Source organism: Mustela putorius, unplaced genomic scaffold (assembly GCF_011764305.1).
Source record: "Mustela putorius furo isolate JIRA1106 unplaced genomic scaffold, ASM1176430v1.1 tig00003867_pilon_pilon_pilon, whole genome shotgun sequence".
NCBI classification, from domain to species: domain Eukaryota; kingdom Metazoa; phylum Chordata; class Mammalia; order Carnivora; family Mustelidae; genus Mustela; species Mustela putorius.
Window position 1 is genome coordinate 32,691,578 of NW_025422019.1, and position 15,746 is coordinate 32,707,323.

Genomic DNA, 15,746 nt, shown 5'->3' on the forward strand with positions numbered 1-15,746 from the left:
CATCTTAAAGCATTTCAGCAGTAATTACATATGATTTATATAATGTGTTTAAAATAACATCTGGTATATAGCAGGGACTAAATGAATTGTAATTTTGTTATTTATAGAATAAAAAACAGAAACTAAGAGAAGATAAATGGTTGGCCCAGGTTACACTGCCAGAATTCAAACTTCGGTCTTGTTCCAGAGGCTGAGCACCTTTGACTGTAAAAAATTAGGATGGGGAATGATGAGAAGCAAAGGAGGGAGGGGAACTCGGTCAAAAAATTCTCTAGATATAAAACCAAAATACTCATGTCCTTGAAAAAATTTTGCCAATTCCACAGTTGTCTTAACTCTAGTCAGATTCCTCAACTAAAAATAACCAAAATTAACTCATTAAATGAAGCATAAAATACACTTATTGGAAGAGTGTTAGGTAGCTGACAGATTCAAAGGTGACCTTGTTGAATGAGGCTTGTTGAGGAACCAAAACTGGCAATACTTGGACCAAATTCTGCCATTAAAATAATCTGCTTTGAAGAGTGCAGCTGGCTCATCAGCCCCAGGAACTTTCCACTGACAAGGCTTGGCTCTTACATGGCCATTGGATGCTCACTGTGGCCCCTTCTCCTCTTAACTGTACGCAGCTGCCTCAGATGACCTCCATGTGGTCCTGTGCCTTTGCATCATGCTGCCTCTGAATATCCTTTCTTCCATCATGCAGCTAAATTTGAACTGCCAAATGGTGAGGAAAAGAATAACTACATTCCTTTCGTCACTGGATATTACAAGGTTTGGTGTTCAGTTGAAAAAATAGCCAAGTATTATATTAATGGTATCATCTGTGCATAGCATTCCAGCAGGAATCTACAAATCCAAAAATAATGCAGGACTTCAGCCAGGATACAGAATGGGAAAATCTTTTCAGACTGATTCCTGTCACTGTGGAGATTCACTGTCGAGATTCCTAAACTTAATGGATGATCGTATACATTATCATCCAAATCAGAGAGTGAAAGGCAGTACCATTACTAAGCATTCCAGGACAACAATCTTAACTAAGATTATCCCAGGCAAACCTGGATGTACCATCATTCAACTGGTATACCTTTGTATGTTAGCTTACACTTTTAACTGCCTAAGAATAATGATCTTTCTTTACCATTCTTTTTCCTCCCTCCCTTCCTTGTTCCCTCCTCTATTTCTACCTCCCTTCTCTCTCTCTATTTATTTATTTTTAAATTCTTAGGATTGTGCTTCTCTCTTTCTCTCTCTGTATATGTGTGTGTATATATATATATAGGTATATAGATATCTATATATCTCTATCTCTATCTATATCTATATATATATTTATTTTTGATTCTTAGGATTGTGGTCATCCAATGGAAACTTGGTCATTGAATTACTTCAGATTTTCCAGAATATTAGCACAGTTATTTTCAGACATCTGATATTATAACCAGTGGTTGAGGTTGGGGGGATGAGTTCTTAATTACTTTTCAAATAAATAATTTTTGATCACTGGATCTGGTCAAAACTGTTAGTAGAATTCTGTGTACTTCCTAAGAAACAAACATTCAGTCAGGCTGAATAAAGTATCCTCTCTGCTTTTCCAGACGAGGGTGGATGTGTAGCAAGAGGGGAGTTGAGAGAGAGAGAGAGAGAGAGAGAATGATTTTGCTATGTGTGTGCACATCTATTTTGCCTGTGTCCATGAATAGATACCATATTATTTTATGTAGGGTGCTGAAAGAAAAGAGAAAAGGATCTTTCATAACCTATACTTTCAACAGTTGATAAGATTCTTAGTGAGTCAAGATAGTTGGCATGTTTAGTGCCTGGGAGGTGAATAATTACTGATTATAACACATGTGAATTGGATTGATACAGAGAGATTCAACATTATAAGTAAACAATATGCTTGGTTTCCAATTTTTTTCTTACATCATCAAATTATGTTTAGAACTATGTTAGACACTGTACAAAGAGGAGCAAATTGTTTTATTAGTATTGTTATTACTATTACTACTACTACTATTATTTACTTCAAAACCCTTTACCATGGAATTATATGGTAATAGATTGTCTTACATGTTGCTTTCCAGTAGAGCAATATGTAACATGCTACATCTGAAATTTTATTAGTATCATTCTACCTGAAAAATAGTCTCCTAAGTTTTTGAGTAGCAGCATATATCATAGTATCAACTCCTCTAAGTCCTGATCCATTAAAAACTATATCTGTCATGTTGTATCAATAATTTCACAGTGATTAGCAACAAATAGAACAGTTTGTGTTTACTTTATTCAATCTGCACAGTTTCTCTAAAATGTAATCCCAATTTGTATGGAGGAAATTCCATTAAATTTTAATAAATTTGAGTCTCAGACATTTTTTGACTTTTTTTCTATAATGTAAGCTATGGCAATCATGCAATAGAGTTGTATTTCACAACTTCATTATTCTTTATTTAATGTTTTAGCTACTCTTATGTTAACAAATAATGGGCTATCCATTCCACCTTTATTTTGCTTAATAATGTAGTCCATGAAAATATACATCAAATTTAATTATAAATTAACTGTCATTAAAATAAATTGGGCATTAAGATTCATAAAGCAACTTGAAGATACTTAGACAAACCCAGAACCATCAACTTCAGTAATGAAAACAGACACAGTTACAGCCAAAAATGATAGTCTAGTAAGGTATACTTGGACACCAACCTCATGCCAGTTCCATTTTGCTATATACACCACATGTGACTAAGGCAGAAAATATTTACATGGTGAAATATAAAATAAAGTTTACAGCAAATACATCATAGATATGTCACATGTTTATACTGCCTGGTCAGTGGAATTTTAAAGTGACTTCTAGTTAATAAAACTGTACTAACTATATTTGACCAATCTATTAATCCATGATTATTTACTATACCTGTCTATGTAAAAGTAAGAGGAAATGCTATGCCGCCCCCTGGTGTAAGTATTAACGTTGTAACACTAGAACAGCAGTGATCTAAGACCGACCTTGCAAGGGAATCCGAGCTTTGGAAATCATTACTGAAGAGAGTTAAAAGAAATTCTAAGCTTTCCTAAAGAGTCATCTTCCTAGGAGTACAAGGTACAGTTCCATGAACTTTACAAGCCAAAAGGATGGCTGATATCTGAAGATTTTCATAGGATTTTAGTTCATCTCCTAGAATAGTCAAGCCCCAAACCATACTTAAGGAAAGAGATTTTATGAATCTTGGAATGGCAGTAAGTGTGCAAGAGATATCAGGGGAAAATCAAGAAAAAAAGGAAATACTGCTATTGTTCAATACCAAAAGTGTCCAAATTATGTATACTTATATATTGAATTTAATGAGTGAGATTCTAATACAGATCTGAATGTTCCAGTATGAAATACTGTTGATAGCTACCACCATTTATTTAAAGTTTATTATATGTCAAACCTTTGTTAATTACTTTTCATTTAATTTGCAACATGTTTTCTAGGTAGATATTTTTATCCTCCCCACTAAACATAATATAATTGATAGAGAGATGAACTTGACCAAAGTCACAAAGCCAGTGACCAGCTGTGGTAGACTTCTCAGGTATAACCAATTATCTCTTTTTCTTACTACCATAACACTGATTTTATTGGGATAAATGGTGTGCCCAGTTTAATTAATCATTTTTTTTTAAATCATGTTTTCATCCTTCCCACACTTAGTAGTGGTTCTACAGCATAGTTCCATCAAAAGAGAGGTAAGCAAACAATGTTGGGTAGATCTTCTTAAAAAAAAAAAAATCAAATTTTTGTCCTTCCTCCTTTACTCCTTGCTACTCTAGATTAGAATATACATGTGATGGCTGGAGCAGTAACCACTTTAGACCTGTAGGAAAAATACAAATAAAATCAAAGTCTTTGGTTTTAATCTTATTAACCCACTTAATGTCAAACAAGATCTACTTGGATATTTCTATTATATAAAAAAATTAAAACAGAAATATTTAGGTACAGAGCTAATATTTGGGGTTTGGTTACAAATGGCTCTACTCACTACATCCAGATACAGAGGTATATCCAGGATTTGATCTCAGATCATCTGGTTATAAAGTGTTTGTGCTTTCCATCACTATTTAAATATGACAGTGAGTATTTTGATGAAGACATGAAGACATGTTACTGGATGTTACACATAATCCTGGAGTGAAAACAGTTATTCTCTTCCCTAGCATGAAGTTACTTTGTCTCATTTCAAGGAGAGGTGATATCAAGTTTTGAAAGATAACCTTACAATAATTCCACTGACATTCCCTCAGAGACTACTGGACTATATTATTTGAGATGTTTTCATTAAATAAAGAGACTTCCATATTTTATCCCATCTTCCTGTCCTTGACCAGTTGTAGGAAAAATAATTCAGTACAAATCTCTCATCATTAAATCCATTCCTTCTCTGCAACTGATTGCCCAAAACTCTCCTACTTTACATAGTCCATCTATGTGCTTGACAACTCCTGGGCTCTAGACTTCTTCCAAAGTCTCTCTAAATTTGCTCACACTACATAGAATTCTTTTATTTTTATTTTTATTGTGTTATGTTAGCTACTATACAATATACTATTAGTTTTTGATGTAGTGTTCTAAGATTCACTGTTTACATATAACACCCACTGCTACGTAGAATTCTATAGGTGTTTCCTATCTGAAGGACACAAACAAGGCGATTTAAATGGGTTAATCTTTGAATTATTATTAATACATTAACTAATTTTTTATTGTTATTATTCTTAAATTTTGAGAGAAAGGTGAAAGCAAGGGTGGGAGCTGGGGAGAGGCAGAGGGAGAGGAAGAGAGAGAATCCCAAGTGGTCTCCACACTCAGTGCCGAGCCTGAAGGAGGGCTCTATCTCACCACCCTGAAATCATGACCTGGACCAAAACCAAACCAGATGCTTAACCAAAGGAGCTACCCAGGCGCTTCTGAATTATTGTTAATACTTTAAATCTCCAGTTGCTGAATATGGGAGGAAATCTACACAGTAGGGCTAACCATGCCCCTTTGCTGTGACACTTCAGCAGGGGTTAGGAGAAAGCTCTGAGGCTCAAAGGAAGGCCATGCATAATTCAGTCTCAAAGAAAAAGTCAAAAATAAGCCCAAGAACTCCGGGTGCTTCTCTCAGAACACCTACCTCTCTGTCAGCCTCCACCACTTCACTCCTGCCATGAATTGCAATGAGATAATCAAAACCAATTTTATCCTACTCTCTATCCTCAATGGCGTCAGTTCCACAAGAAGTCCAGAATTTCCAAATTCTTCATTCTCTGGACTTTAATCTCCATGTACTTCTGTTATGCCCTCTTTTATGATACATTTCTCTGTATTTCCACATGTCCTAAAACACTTGGATTGTGCCTTCTTGAACTCTGAAATGTTTGGAATCAATGAAATCTCTATAGCTTTAAACTTTCCATTGAAGTTTCTCTTCACCTTTTTGTTCTAACTGAACTGTCTCTCTTGGAAAAATTCCCCTGTATCTCTCTCAAGAGAGATATTTTATCTCCCTAAATCCTCATATTAATGTGCCAGTGCAGGAAATATGTTTCCTTGTTCCCCCTTGATAATTCTTGACCATTCTTCCCTCCTTCATCCCTGAAAAGTCACCAGCTTTGGATCTCATTTGCTTGAAATCATCCTCGCTGATAGCCTTACCTCCCACTTGTTCACAACCATCTATTCTCTTGTCATATCTGAGAAAGAAAAAAGCAGTCCTTGGGAACTGTCACCAAGGAGCTTATCTGGATCTAAGAGTAAAGTGTGGTTTTCTCTTATCAAACACCAAGAGTTTCACAGACCACTAACAGCAGACAAGTTTGTCTATATGCGTGATGGAACACAAGAAAAAAAAGAAAAAAAAAAAAAAGACCACTCAGCAATGATCTTTGAGGACAAACAAATACAAAAACACTGTTTTTGTTACCAAACATCCCCATTTGCCAGCCAACAGAAGCAAAAACTGTGTTTTGTTGTTGTTGTTGTTGGTTTGTTTTGTTTTGTTTTTGTTCTTTTTTGCCAACTACAGCTTTAGCCCCACTCTATTCTTGGCCTCCTAGATAAGAAGTACTGAGATAACCAACCATAGAATGGGCCCATCTTTCTCATAGTATCCAGAATAAAAGAGTGATTTAATCAACTTTCCACAGAATCATTTTACCCAATCTCAAATCCTATAAACTGAGTCCTTACTCCCACTTCACGAGATGCACCATGGTTCCCCATAGTGTGCAGTTTACCTTGTTCCAACAAGTGCCAGAGTGTCCAACATGGTTCAGCTATGTTTCTAGTTGGTTTTGGCTGGTGGCATTGACAACATTCTGTATATTTTTATGGAAACATTTTTGTTTTGTAAAACTTAAGCCTTTCATTTTACACAGCCATCTTTTAAAGATTATTTTCTTATGTTAAACTACCAGAGTATACACTCTCAATATAGTTTAAAATATTTTCTCATTTAAAGATAGCCTAACTCTCTTCAAATACAAAAATGCATGTGTGACTATCTGCTGAAGCTGAACAGATAAGAACAGCATATTTTACATATTTATAAAAGTTTTTTGTGGGGAGGTAAGGGAATTGATGGAAGATAGATAGATTGTAATCCAGGCAAAGATTTAAAAGAAAGTTATATATATATTTTTTTTATAAAATAACAGAAACATTCCAGAATAACATCAATCAATTTTCAACCTAAATAGTTTAATAATGTCAAGTTCACCTATTTCCAATTAAATCCAAATATGATTTATGGTTCAAATATTGAGTCACCTTATAAAAGAGATACAATAAACTGATCTTTAGTATATCATTCAAGGTTCTCCAGATAAACAGAACTAGTAGGAGAGATAGGTAGAAAGGTAGATAAATGGATAGATAGATGATAGATAGGCAGATAGATAGAGATTGATAGGTGGATAATAGAAAGATAGATGATAGACAGGCAGATAGATACATAGATTATATATGTTAAGGAATTAGGAAATGACTTTGTGATTATGGGGTTTGTGGCGTTTCTGTAGAACAGTCCAGGAGGCTGGAAACTGAAGGCAGCATTTGCTACTTCAGTCTTGAGACAGAACTTCTCCAGGAAATATCAGTTTTTGCTTTTTGCCTTTCAACTGATTGCATGAGACCCACACACTTTGGTTTAGGGTAATCTTTTATACCTAAAGTCAGTGGATTGTAGACATTGACGACATCTACAAGATACCATCACAGCAACAAGATTAGTGTTTAAAATATTATCTACTACTCTGGTTGACAACAAAAAGCTAGCTATGAAACACAGCAAAGTTCATTTTTCTAAAGCTCTTTAAGAAAAAGAAATGTTTTATTTTAATTTGAATATGGCATTGTCATTATAAGCTTTGAATTCATTTAAGGTTCTTATATCTAGAAAAGTATGTAACTTTCCTCTAATGGTGTCACACCATTGTGAAAGAATCCAGACTACTATATCAGGTAACAGATTTTGTTTACTTTGAAAACTAGGATTAATTTTAATTATTTATTACCTCATTTTATCTCTTACTGTGATAGAAAGTGTACTGTAATATATTTATAAAATTAATGAAAACTTGTCAGTTGAAAACACCATCATATTATCGTATATGTGATAAATATTTCCTCAGAGCCAAAGAATAATTTAGAATGAAATAAAACCAATCAAATGGTTTCAGCTACAATTCTTAGAAAGAAAAATTAAGAAAATTGTATATCTTATATTTTGTAGTTAGCAATTTAAAAAGTGAAATATGTAATTTCTTCATGAATATTGACTGTGGTACACCATAGATTAAAATTGCTATGTTTTTGTCCATCTGGAAAGATTACTCAAACTCCTAATATAAAGCCATTGCCCAAAATAGTAATATCTCAGTTAAACAGTGTCACTGGAGGAAATTATTTCTACATTGAATTATTACAATTATTAAAAATATTATTTCCCTTGTGCATAATACTTCTAAAAAACTTTTTCCAAATATGTTACATTAACTAAGCATGTTTATTAAAAGTGTAAATTAAAGAATAAAATTATATTCATATTAATTTTTAAAAGGACCAAAACCAAGAAATTACTGAAAATACCTGTAACCTGAGCAGACGTTTGCAATTTTAAAATGCATCACCATCAAATCACACATTTCTTTATTATGATAGTATACCTAGAGGTATGATCTAGAGAATACTTCTAAGCAGTTCAACCAATATATGGCAAACACATACTATAAAAATATGAATATGCCAAAACTTTTTTGAAGACTATCGTACAACAAAAGGCACATACAGAATGGTGAAAATGTTTCTGTCTCCCTATACGTAAAATTTGGTTCTCAGACTCTCAGGTAGGAAATTCAAGTACCTTCATTGGTCAAGAAGGTAACGTAAGTAAGTGAAAAACCTAAATCACTGTAAAGAGCAGTGTAGACAGTAGCAACCTGCATTCTTCTTTGAATGGTGTTTAAAGCCAAATATTTTAAAACATAATGCATCCTAAACAAACTACTTCTACACCCTGAATTTGGCCCTGAACACATCCATATGGAACCTTGGATTAGTTGGTCTCAAGGCTCTTATTGATCTGTGTTTTCAGTAAAAATGTAATTATTATCAATAACCTTATGAGGAACTAGACGTGATGACAAGCTATCATGTCACTATTTAAATTTCAGCTATCAAAAGTAATTTAATTAATATTTACCATGCTAACAAACGTATGTCAGCTTTATGATTATTACTTGACAACATTTGCCTTAAAATGTTGCTTACATTTTTGAGCAGGTCATAACAACAATAATTCAATTATAAGTGATTTTCCTTACTTAAAAAATATATTCTGAAAATGCACATTTGTAGAGTTTTGCCAGAATAAAAGATAAGTACAGCAAATAATATATGACACATTAAGTTCAGAAAAGTGAGACACAAGATGGTCTTTGATACTGAATACATAATAGTTTAAAAGAAATTTGGAAGAATATATAATGGACTCATTATGACAATGAGTTTATAAAGGGGGAAAGTTTGGGTATTTATTAAGATATCAACCTAATCCACCCTCACCCTAAACCTTCCTTGAGGATATTAATCTAACAATGATAATTTTTCATCAACATTAATTCAACAACTGGTCTCTTTAATCTTACGTACAATCTTAAATATGCCACATAAATTGGTTTCAAAGAGTGGAGAAACCTTTTAAATTACATTCTGTATGAGATATAGAAATTTGCAAGGAAATGACATGAATAATAACGTCAGATAATGACAATTAGAACAAAAGGCCATATAACATATTTCAAAGACTCTTAGTGAGTTCCTGTATACACAAAGGAAAAAATCCAGAATTTTTTCATTCTTTTCTAAGTGAATACATATGGAAACGTCCTGAGTGACAAGAAACCTGAAAACATGTCAAAATAAGAGAATATTTTTTCAGCACATTCAAAAATGAACAGGAGTGTACATGAATACATGTTAATGAATAATAATACTTAAAACATAATTCCTAGCACAGAGTTTGTGGTGCCTAGAGTAGTGCTTTGTATTTGAAGTATCTCAATAAATCTAAATGAACTACATAACAAATATGTTGAAAACTGATGAATAAATCAATACTTCTTTTCTTCTCAACTCTGGTAGTTAATATATTGGAAAATGAGGGAAGTCTAAATAAACAGGGCTTAGGCCAAACAGAAATTATTGATGTTTGCATATTGGAGGATGAGACTTAAAACATTTGAATTCAAATTATCCTGTGAATCTGTTTCTCTATACCTGAAGGCAAGTGGAAAAATAGAGTGCCTTCAAAAACAGATAACACCAATACTATCTCTTTATCAATCCAGATAGTAACATACCAGTTTCTATGGAATCTCTAATTTAGTATCTAAATTATAAAAGAAATATGTCTGAAATTAGGAAATTGGGATTATAATATTGACTTACTGTATGACCTCAAAATCACCACTCAATTTTTTTTAATTCCATAGTCTGTAAAATAGACCTCATATTCTTATGAGATATAAAAATGCTAACAAAACATAATGAACAAATTAGGAATGGTTTCTAAGTTTCCAAATGCCATATTAAAAGTGATCAAATGTATATTTAAATTGTGCTAAATATATAAGTATTTTATATGAAAGGTTTTTAAATATATAATTAGGATAAAGAAATTTTGCAGCTCAGTTGACAAAACATACATATAACAAAATGTTCTCATCCAATAAACAATTTTATACACAATGGTTATATCTGAGGAATAATCTAAGGAAAAAGAATTAGTTACATGGACAGTAAACTTTATTCATTGTCACTAAACCATATAACTTATTGAGACATATTCTGGAGCATTCATAAAATATTAGCTTATCTCTTATTCCATGGAATTAAAATGATATCACAGATATGATGCTATTAAAACAGAAATCATGACAAGTAGAGTGACATTTCTCCTTACTTGTAAGACACTACAAAATGATGATGCATATATTTTCAGTTAAAATTGTCAAGAGGAATTATTAAAAGCTCAGAAATAAGGTCAAGATTAACAACAGGCTTAATCTTTAAGTATCTTTGTAAAATTGTATGTGTGAGGGATATAATACGACCTATAGAAAGACTGTACAGTTTGATAATCTCCTCAGTAGAAGTAGCGGGATTACATTCTGGATTTTAAGGCTAAGCAATTAATCAATGTCATTGAAGCCTGAGGTAACTTTTTTCTATAAGTAACTTCTAATTCATGAAAGAACACTGTATTAACAGTTATAAGCTATGTTAAATTCTTCATTAACTTTTGGCAGATTATAACTCCTTTAAAAGTATAAACTAAAAAAGTGTGCAGAATATCCATTAGTTATCCAGTAATTGAAAATAACTGGAATTTCAATGGCAAAATCAAAGTACTTTTTCTCTGACTGGTTTTAAGCTGTGCTTTCCTGAAAAAAGAACAAACACTTGAAATATTGTTAAAGTTCTTTTGACTTAATACTCATATCAAAAATGCAAAAGTGGGATGATTTTTTTAAAGGCAAAATTAAAAACATGTCAAAATCAATAGGCAACAAAATAAAGAGGGTCTCATAATTTTTACCTTCTGAAACCAGGATTAAAGAGTAATAACCACATATTCTTACTTGAAAATGTTCAAAATATAGTATATGTACATTTTTAAGATAATATTAGTGTTTCTTCTTAAAGTTCCTAATCCTGAGAGGTTTCAGCTTCAGTTTCTGTTTTCAGCTTATAGTGCATTTTAGCTTCTGCTAAATTTTTATAGCATCCTATTTTTTGTGAAGAATACATTATTAGGTAAGTCTAGATAGTTATTTAACTAAGAACATTTATGAATATGTTTAGATCTCTTCTGCTATACTTAAAGACAGGCATTACTCTCATTCTCCTTAATAACAAAATCATCAAAAGATATATAGAAAACAAATATATGATATATATTATATTGTAAAGTAATAGTTTAAAATACAGTTGGACCATGTATGGAAATCTGTGTAAACTATTAAGTGTAAATCTCTTAAATGGGAAATATAAACTTGAGCAGTTTATAAACACAGTCTAGAAGGATAAGCTATTAAGTTACTGTCAGCCCTTTTTCTATAACTAAAAGAAATATGATAAGAGCTATTTCTAAGTCTTCTTCCTCCAGTTTTTTGCTCCAATATTTGCCCATATTTAGATTTATTCATCTTATTTAATAATTGCTTTTTTAACACATATTTTAATCCCAAACTTACACTGGCAAATCTAGACTTTAACCTATATTTTGTCAATATGAGTGATAAAGAACTGATTGACTCAAAACCCACAACAAACAAATCTGCATAAGTAAACTGAACCACTGTTAGAAACCTAAGGTTGATTTAAGAGTATGTCTGAAGTTAGGAAATTGGGATTATAATATTGATTTACTGTATGACCTCAAAATCACCACTCAATTTTTTAAAAATTCCATAGTCTGTAAAATAGACCTAATATTCTTATAAGATATAAAATTGAGATATTTATGAGAGATAAAACTTACCAGAATTATCACAAATTCTGTTTTGGCAACTTTTTTTCCCTATATACACTACTATGTTTATCTTTTTTTCTTTTTCTTCTACTTACAGGATCATTGTAACTATAGAGATCTTGTTGAGTAAATTTGCCTTTTCCACAAGTAAAACGATTAAAAAAACAAACCAGTGCATATTTTCTTAAATTGAAAAGTTCCCCCCACCAAAATATTTATTTTCCCACACAGCTGAATTCTTCAAGAAAATAATTAGAACCAAAACAATTTTAGTAATCCTCATAGCCTTTGCTTACTGCTCTGCATAATACTCCAGTAAGAAAGACCACAAAAGAGTATTTTCACTTTCTTTTGTTCAACACCAATTTTATCCACAACAATAAAAGCAACAAAATAACCCTGACTGTTTGCATCTTAGATAAATTGAGAGGAGGATTCCAATAGATTCCAGGGAAAAAGAAAAAAAAAATCAAATGTTTATCAATGCCAGAATTCACTTAAAACTTCAGAAGAGAATTTTTCATTTTTGTAAAACATCACATTACTTTTTTAAAAACATATGTAGAATCATATTTCAAAATATGGACTGAGTCTGTCCTTAAACTTCTACTCTATCTAGTCAGGCTCAGTAACCACTCTGTAAAACAAGGGAGGGGGGTGCTCAGACTTTAGCATATTACCATCTTATTTTAGCTCTACTCTCCTTGCAGTACTTAAACTTAATGAGCTTTTCCTCTACTTTTTTTTTTCTTTTTTGAAGTGTACACTTCTCATGAGTCAGTTCCACAAGGAGGTTTTGTAACTAAGAGGGGTTTTGTTAGAAAAAGTAAGAGCTATTACCCTGCACCATCTCAATGCTCAGCACATCCTCCCCCTCCAATCAGGAGTGCTCTTTCGACTGAGATGCTGAAAGACGAAGCTCTGTGGTCCAGTGAGAACCTCCCAGCAACTGCATGGGTTCTATTTGTCTAGCATACTTCCTAGTGGCTCTGATTGTGACAGAACGCTCTCCCTTCACATTTATCTCTAACCTCTTTTGAGTGAATAGCTTAAAGTGGGCGACAAGGGGTTCTGGAGTCACTCAGTCAAGCTTAGTACTGGCAACTTCTCACTAGAGAAGTTTGCTGCCAGTCCTTCAGGAGACAACCAAAACGCGAACTCCTTCTGAGACCATCACTCAATCCCGCCACCTAACTCCGCGCCACCAGTCACATGGCTCCCTGCTTCCATCGGAGACACCCACATCCTCATTCACCTTCAGCCTCTTAAGCCAAAAGATGTTAGAGGGTCACTTGGGGTGAGCGTGCTTTTATTTTCTTTCTTAAGAAAAGGTCCTGTTAACACAATCTGCTTCCAATAAGGAGACATGGTGGTAATCTCCAGCATTACGGGGTGAGATGTTGAGAGTCCAGAGCATTGTCGAAGAGTCCACCAAAATCACGGATCACAGCTTCCTTAAGATTACAGCCTTGTTCTACATCTAATTCTCACCCCACGCCCACGAGATAGATAAATTGATATATTATACAGCAAATTGAGACGCAACACCTCCAAAATTTCACAGTAACCTCAATCCTCCAAATGCCCTCTTTAGGGAAGGGGGAGGGAGGGAGATAGAGGGGGAGAGAGAGAGAGAGAAACAGAGCTATTACCAGAGTTTTGTTCCCGTTCTTGCTGAGAGGGCCCCGGAAAACTCCCTTGATGTTGCGAAAGTGTCCGTTGCTGAGATGCGTGGAGCTGATGACAATGTAGTAACACTCCATGGGGCAGCCGCCGCCTCCTCCACCGCAGCCGCCGCTTCCATGCACCTCGCGCCCGCAGCCGCAGCGCGCCGGAGCCCGGGCAGGGTGGGCTGGGGACCCGCCGCGAGGGCGAACCGCCGCCTCTCCGGCACGCCTCGGGGAGACAGACTCGCTACACCCCTCTGCTGTGCGCGCCGAGGCTCCTCCGCCTCCGCATGCTCTCGGCGCACTCGCTCTCAGTCTCCGTTTCTCTTCCGATTCGCCCAGGGGCGACGCGCCCCGCGGGAGCTTCTCGGGCTGGGAGGGGCCGGCCAGGCGGCAGGACCCGGCGGGACTCAGTGCCGGCGCGGCGGCCGAGCGGAGCCGGGCAGCGGGAGCCGCCCGAGCGGCAGCGGCGGCGGCGGCGGCGGCAGCAGCATCCCCCGCGCTCGGCGCCGGCTCTCGGAGTTGCCGCTGCTGGCAGGCATGAGTGTTATTATAGTGAGCGGCGTTGCCGGTCCATTGCACTGAGCCAATGGCAGGGAGCCACTGGGCTGATACTGAGAGCTGTCAGAGGAGTACATCTGTCACCCGCTGCCTTCCCCCGCCCTCCCCCGCCGCCGCCAGGACCCACGGCCGCGACGGTCCGGGCGCGAGTGGGAGCGCCCAGCCAGCGGGACGCCCCCCGCGCTGCGCCGCGGCCGCCGAGGGCCAGGGACGCGACGGCCACCGCGGGCGGGCGGCAGAGCGACCCGCGACTGAGAAGTGGGAGACTCCTCTAAGGTGGGGGCGGAGGGGAACAAGAAGAGACGGAGATTTCTTGCCTGCCAGTCGGGAGGGGGGGGGAGGGGGAGGGAGGGATAAATAAATTAATAATTCAGTACCAAAGCCAACCGCTTCCAACTGCAGCGTATCCAGGCAGGTGCCAGCAGCTGCTTCTCTCCCCAGATAGTTGCTACCCATTGGACTGGGCTTATTTGATTTTATTTGTTTTTAATGTATTTTTAGTATGGAGGTTGGATCCTGTTCACAATCATAGAGAAAGGAAATGTTCCCTTCCCAACACCACCACCACCACCACCCATTTGTAGAGAGATCACAAGTGCCAGTGTTGGTAGTTTGGGAGGTAGGGGCCAACAGGGTGAGGTGGGGGAGGGAGTTGTGGCGATGTGCGTGGAAGTGGATAGAAGGTAAAAAAGGGACTCCTGGTTAATGTGTTCCTGGACTTGGCGTTCCCCTCACCCATCTCCCCTGAGAATCTCGGTTCTTTCTAAATTGCCAAAGCTAAAGGGAAAGGCATGCTTTGCCGCAAAGAAGCTGCTGCCACGAGCTTGCTTTGCATTTCTTTATAGTTCTTTCCACACTACGAAGTGGTAGAACAAAAAGCGTTTGCCCTAGAAGCGACCTGAATGGAAAATCTCCTGCAAAGGAACTAATGGGTTAAGGAACTAATGGGTTCCTAACGGAAAGTAGGGGATGGGGTCTGCTGCATTCCCTGAAGACTGCTTTTTAAGGGGGCAAGGCAGCCATCCGCCTGGATGTGCCCTGCGACCCTCCCTCTCACCCAGTTGATTCTCTCTTTGTGTAAGTTTAACTCCTCTGAGGTGGTAGGGTGAGAGCATCCCATCAGGTATATATACGACTCATTAGTCCGCACTTAAAAAGATCGATAGCAGGCAGTGGCACGCTGGGAGATGGTGCCTTCAATGGATTTGCTGAAGGCTTTATTTTCCTCTTGCCTTGAATGGCTTAATTGGTCAAAGCAGATTCCAGACATTCTGATGCTCCTATGTCAGAGCAAACTACACTTTGATATAACCTGTGTTTATCTTGTTTATTTGAAGGTCAAGATTTCAAGAAATTCCATTCTGGGTATCCCATACACAGGATTTAATATAGCAGTGATTCTGCAAACTACAATATGGTCCTTAAAATGAGTCTGCCAGTTTGA

General features: G+C 36.3%; 1 protein-coding gene across 1 annotated transcript in view; it reads right to left on the bottom strand.

Annotated features, from left to right (window-relative positions):
- Nucleotides 1-14,170, bottom strand: part of ZNF804A (zinc finger protein 804A) — a 284,329-nt gene extending 270,159 nt beyond the window's left edge. Inside the window, exon 1 of the mRNA XM_004757844.3 lies at nt 13,727-14,170. Within this exon, the coding sequence (XP_004757901.2) occupies nt 13,727-13,837 (111 nt within the window). The 5' untranslated portion in view covers nt 13,838-14,170. The remainder of the gene's footprint in view (nt 1-13,726) is intronic.
- Nucleotides 14,171-15,746: the final 1,576 nt, after the last annotated feature.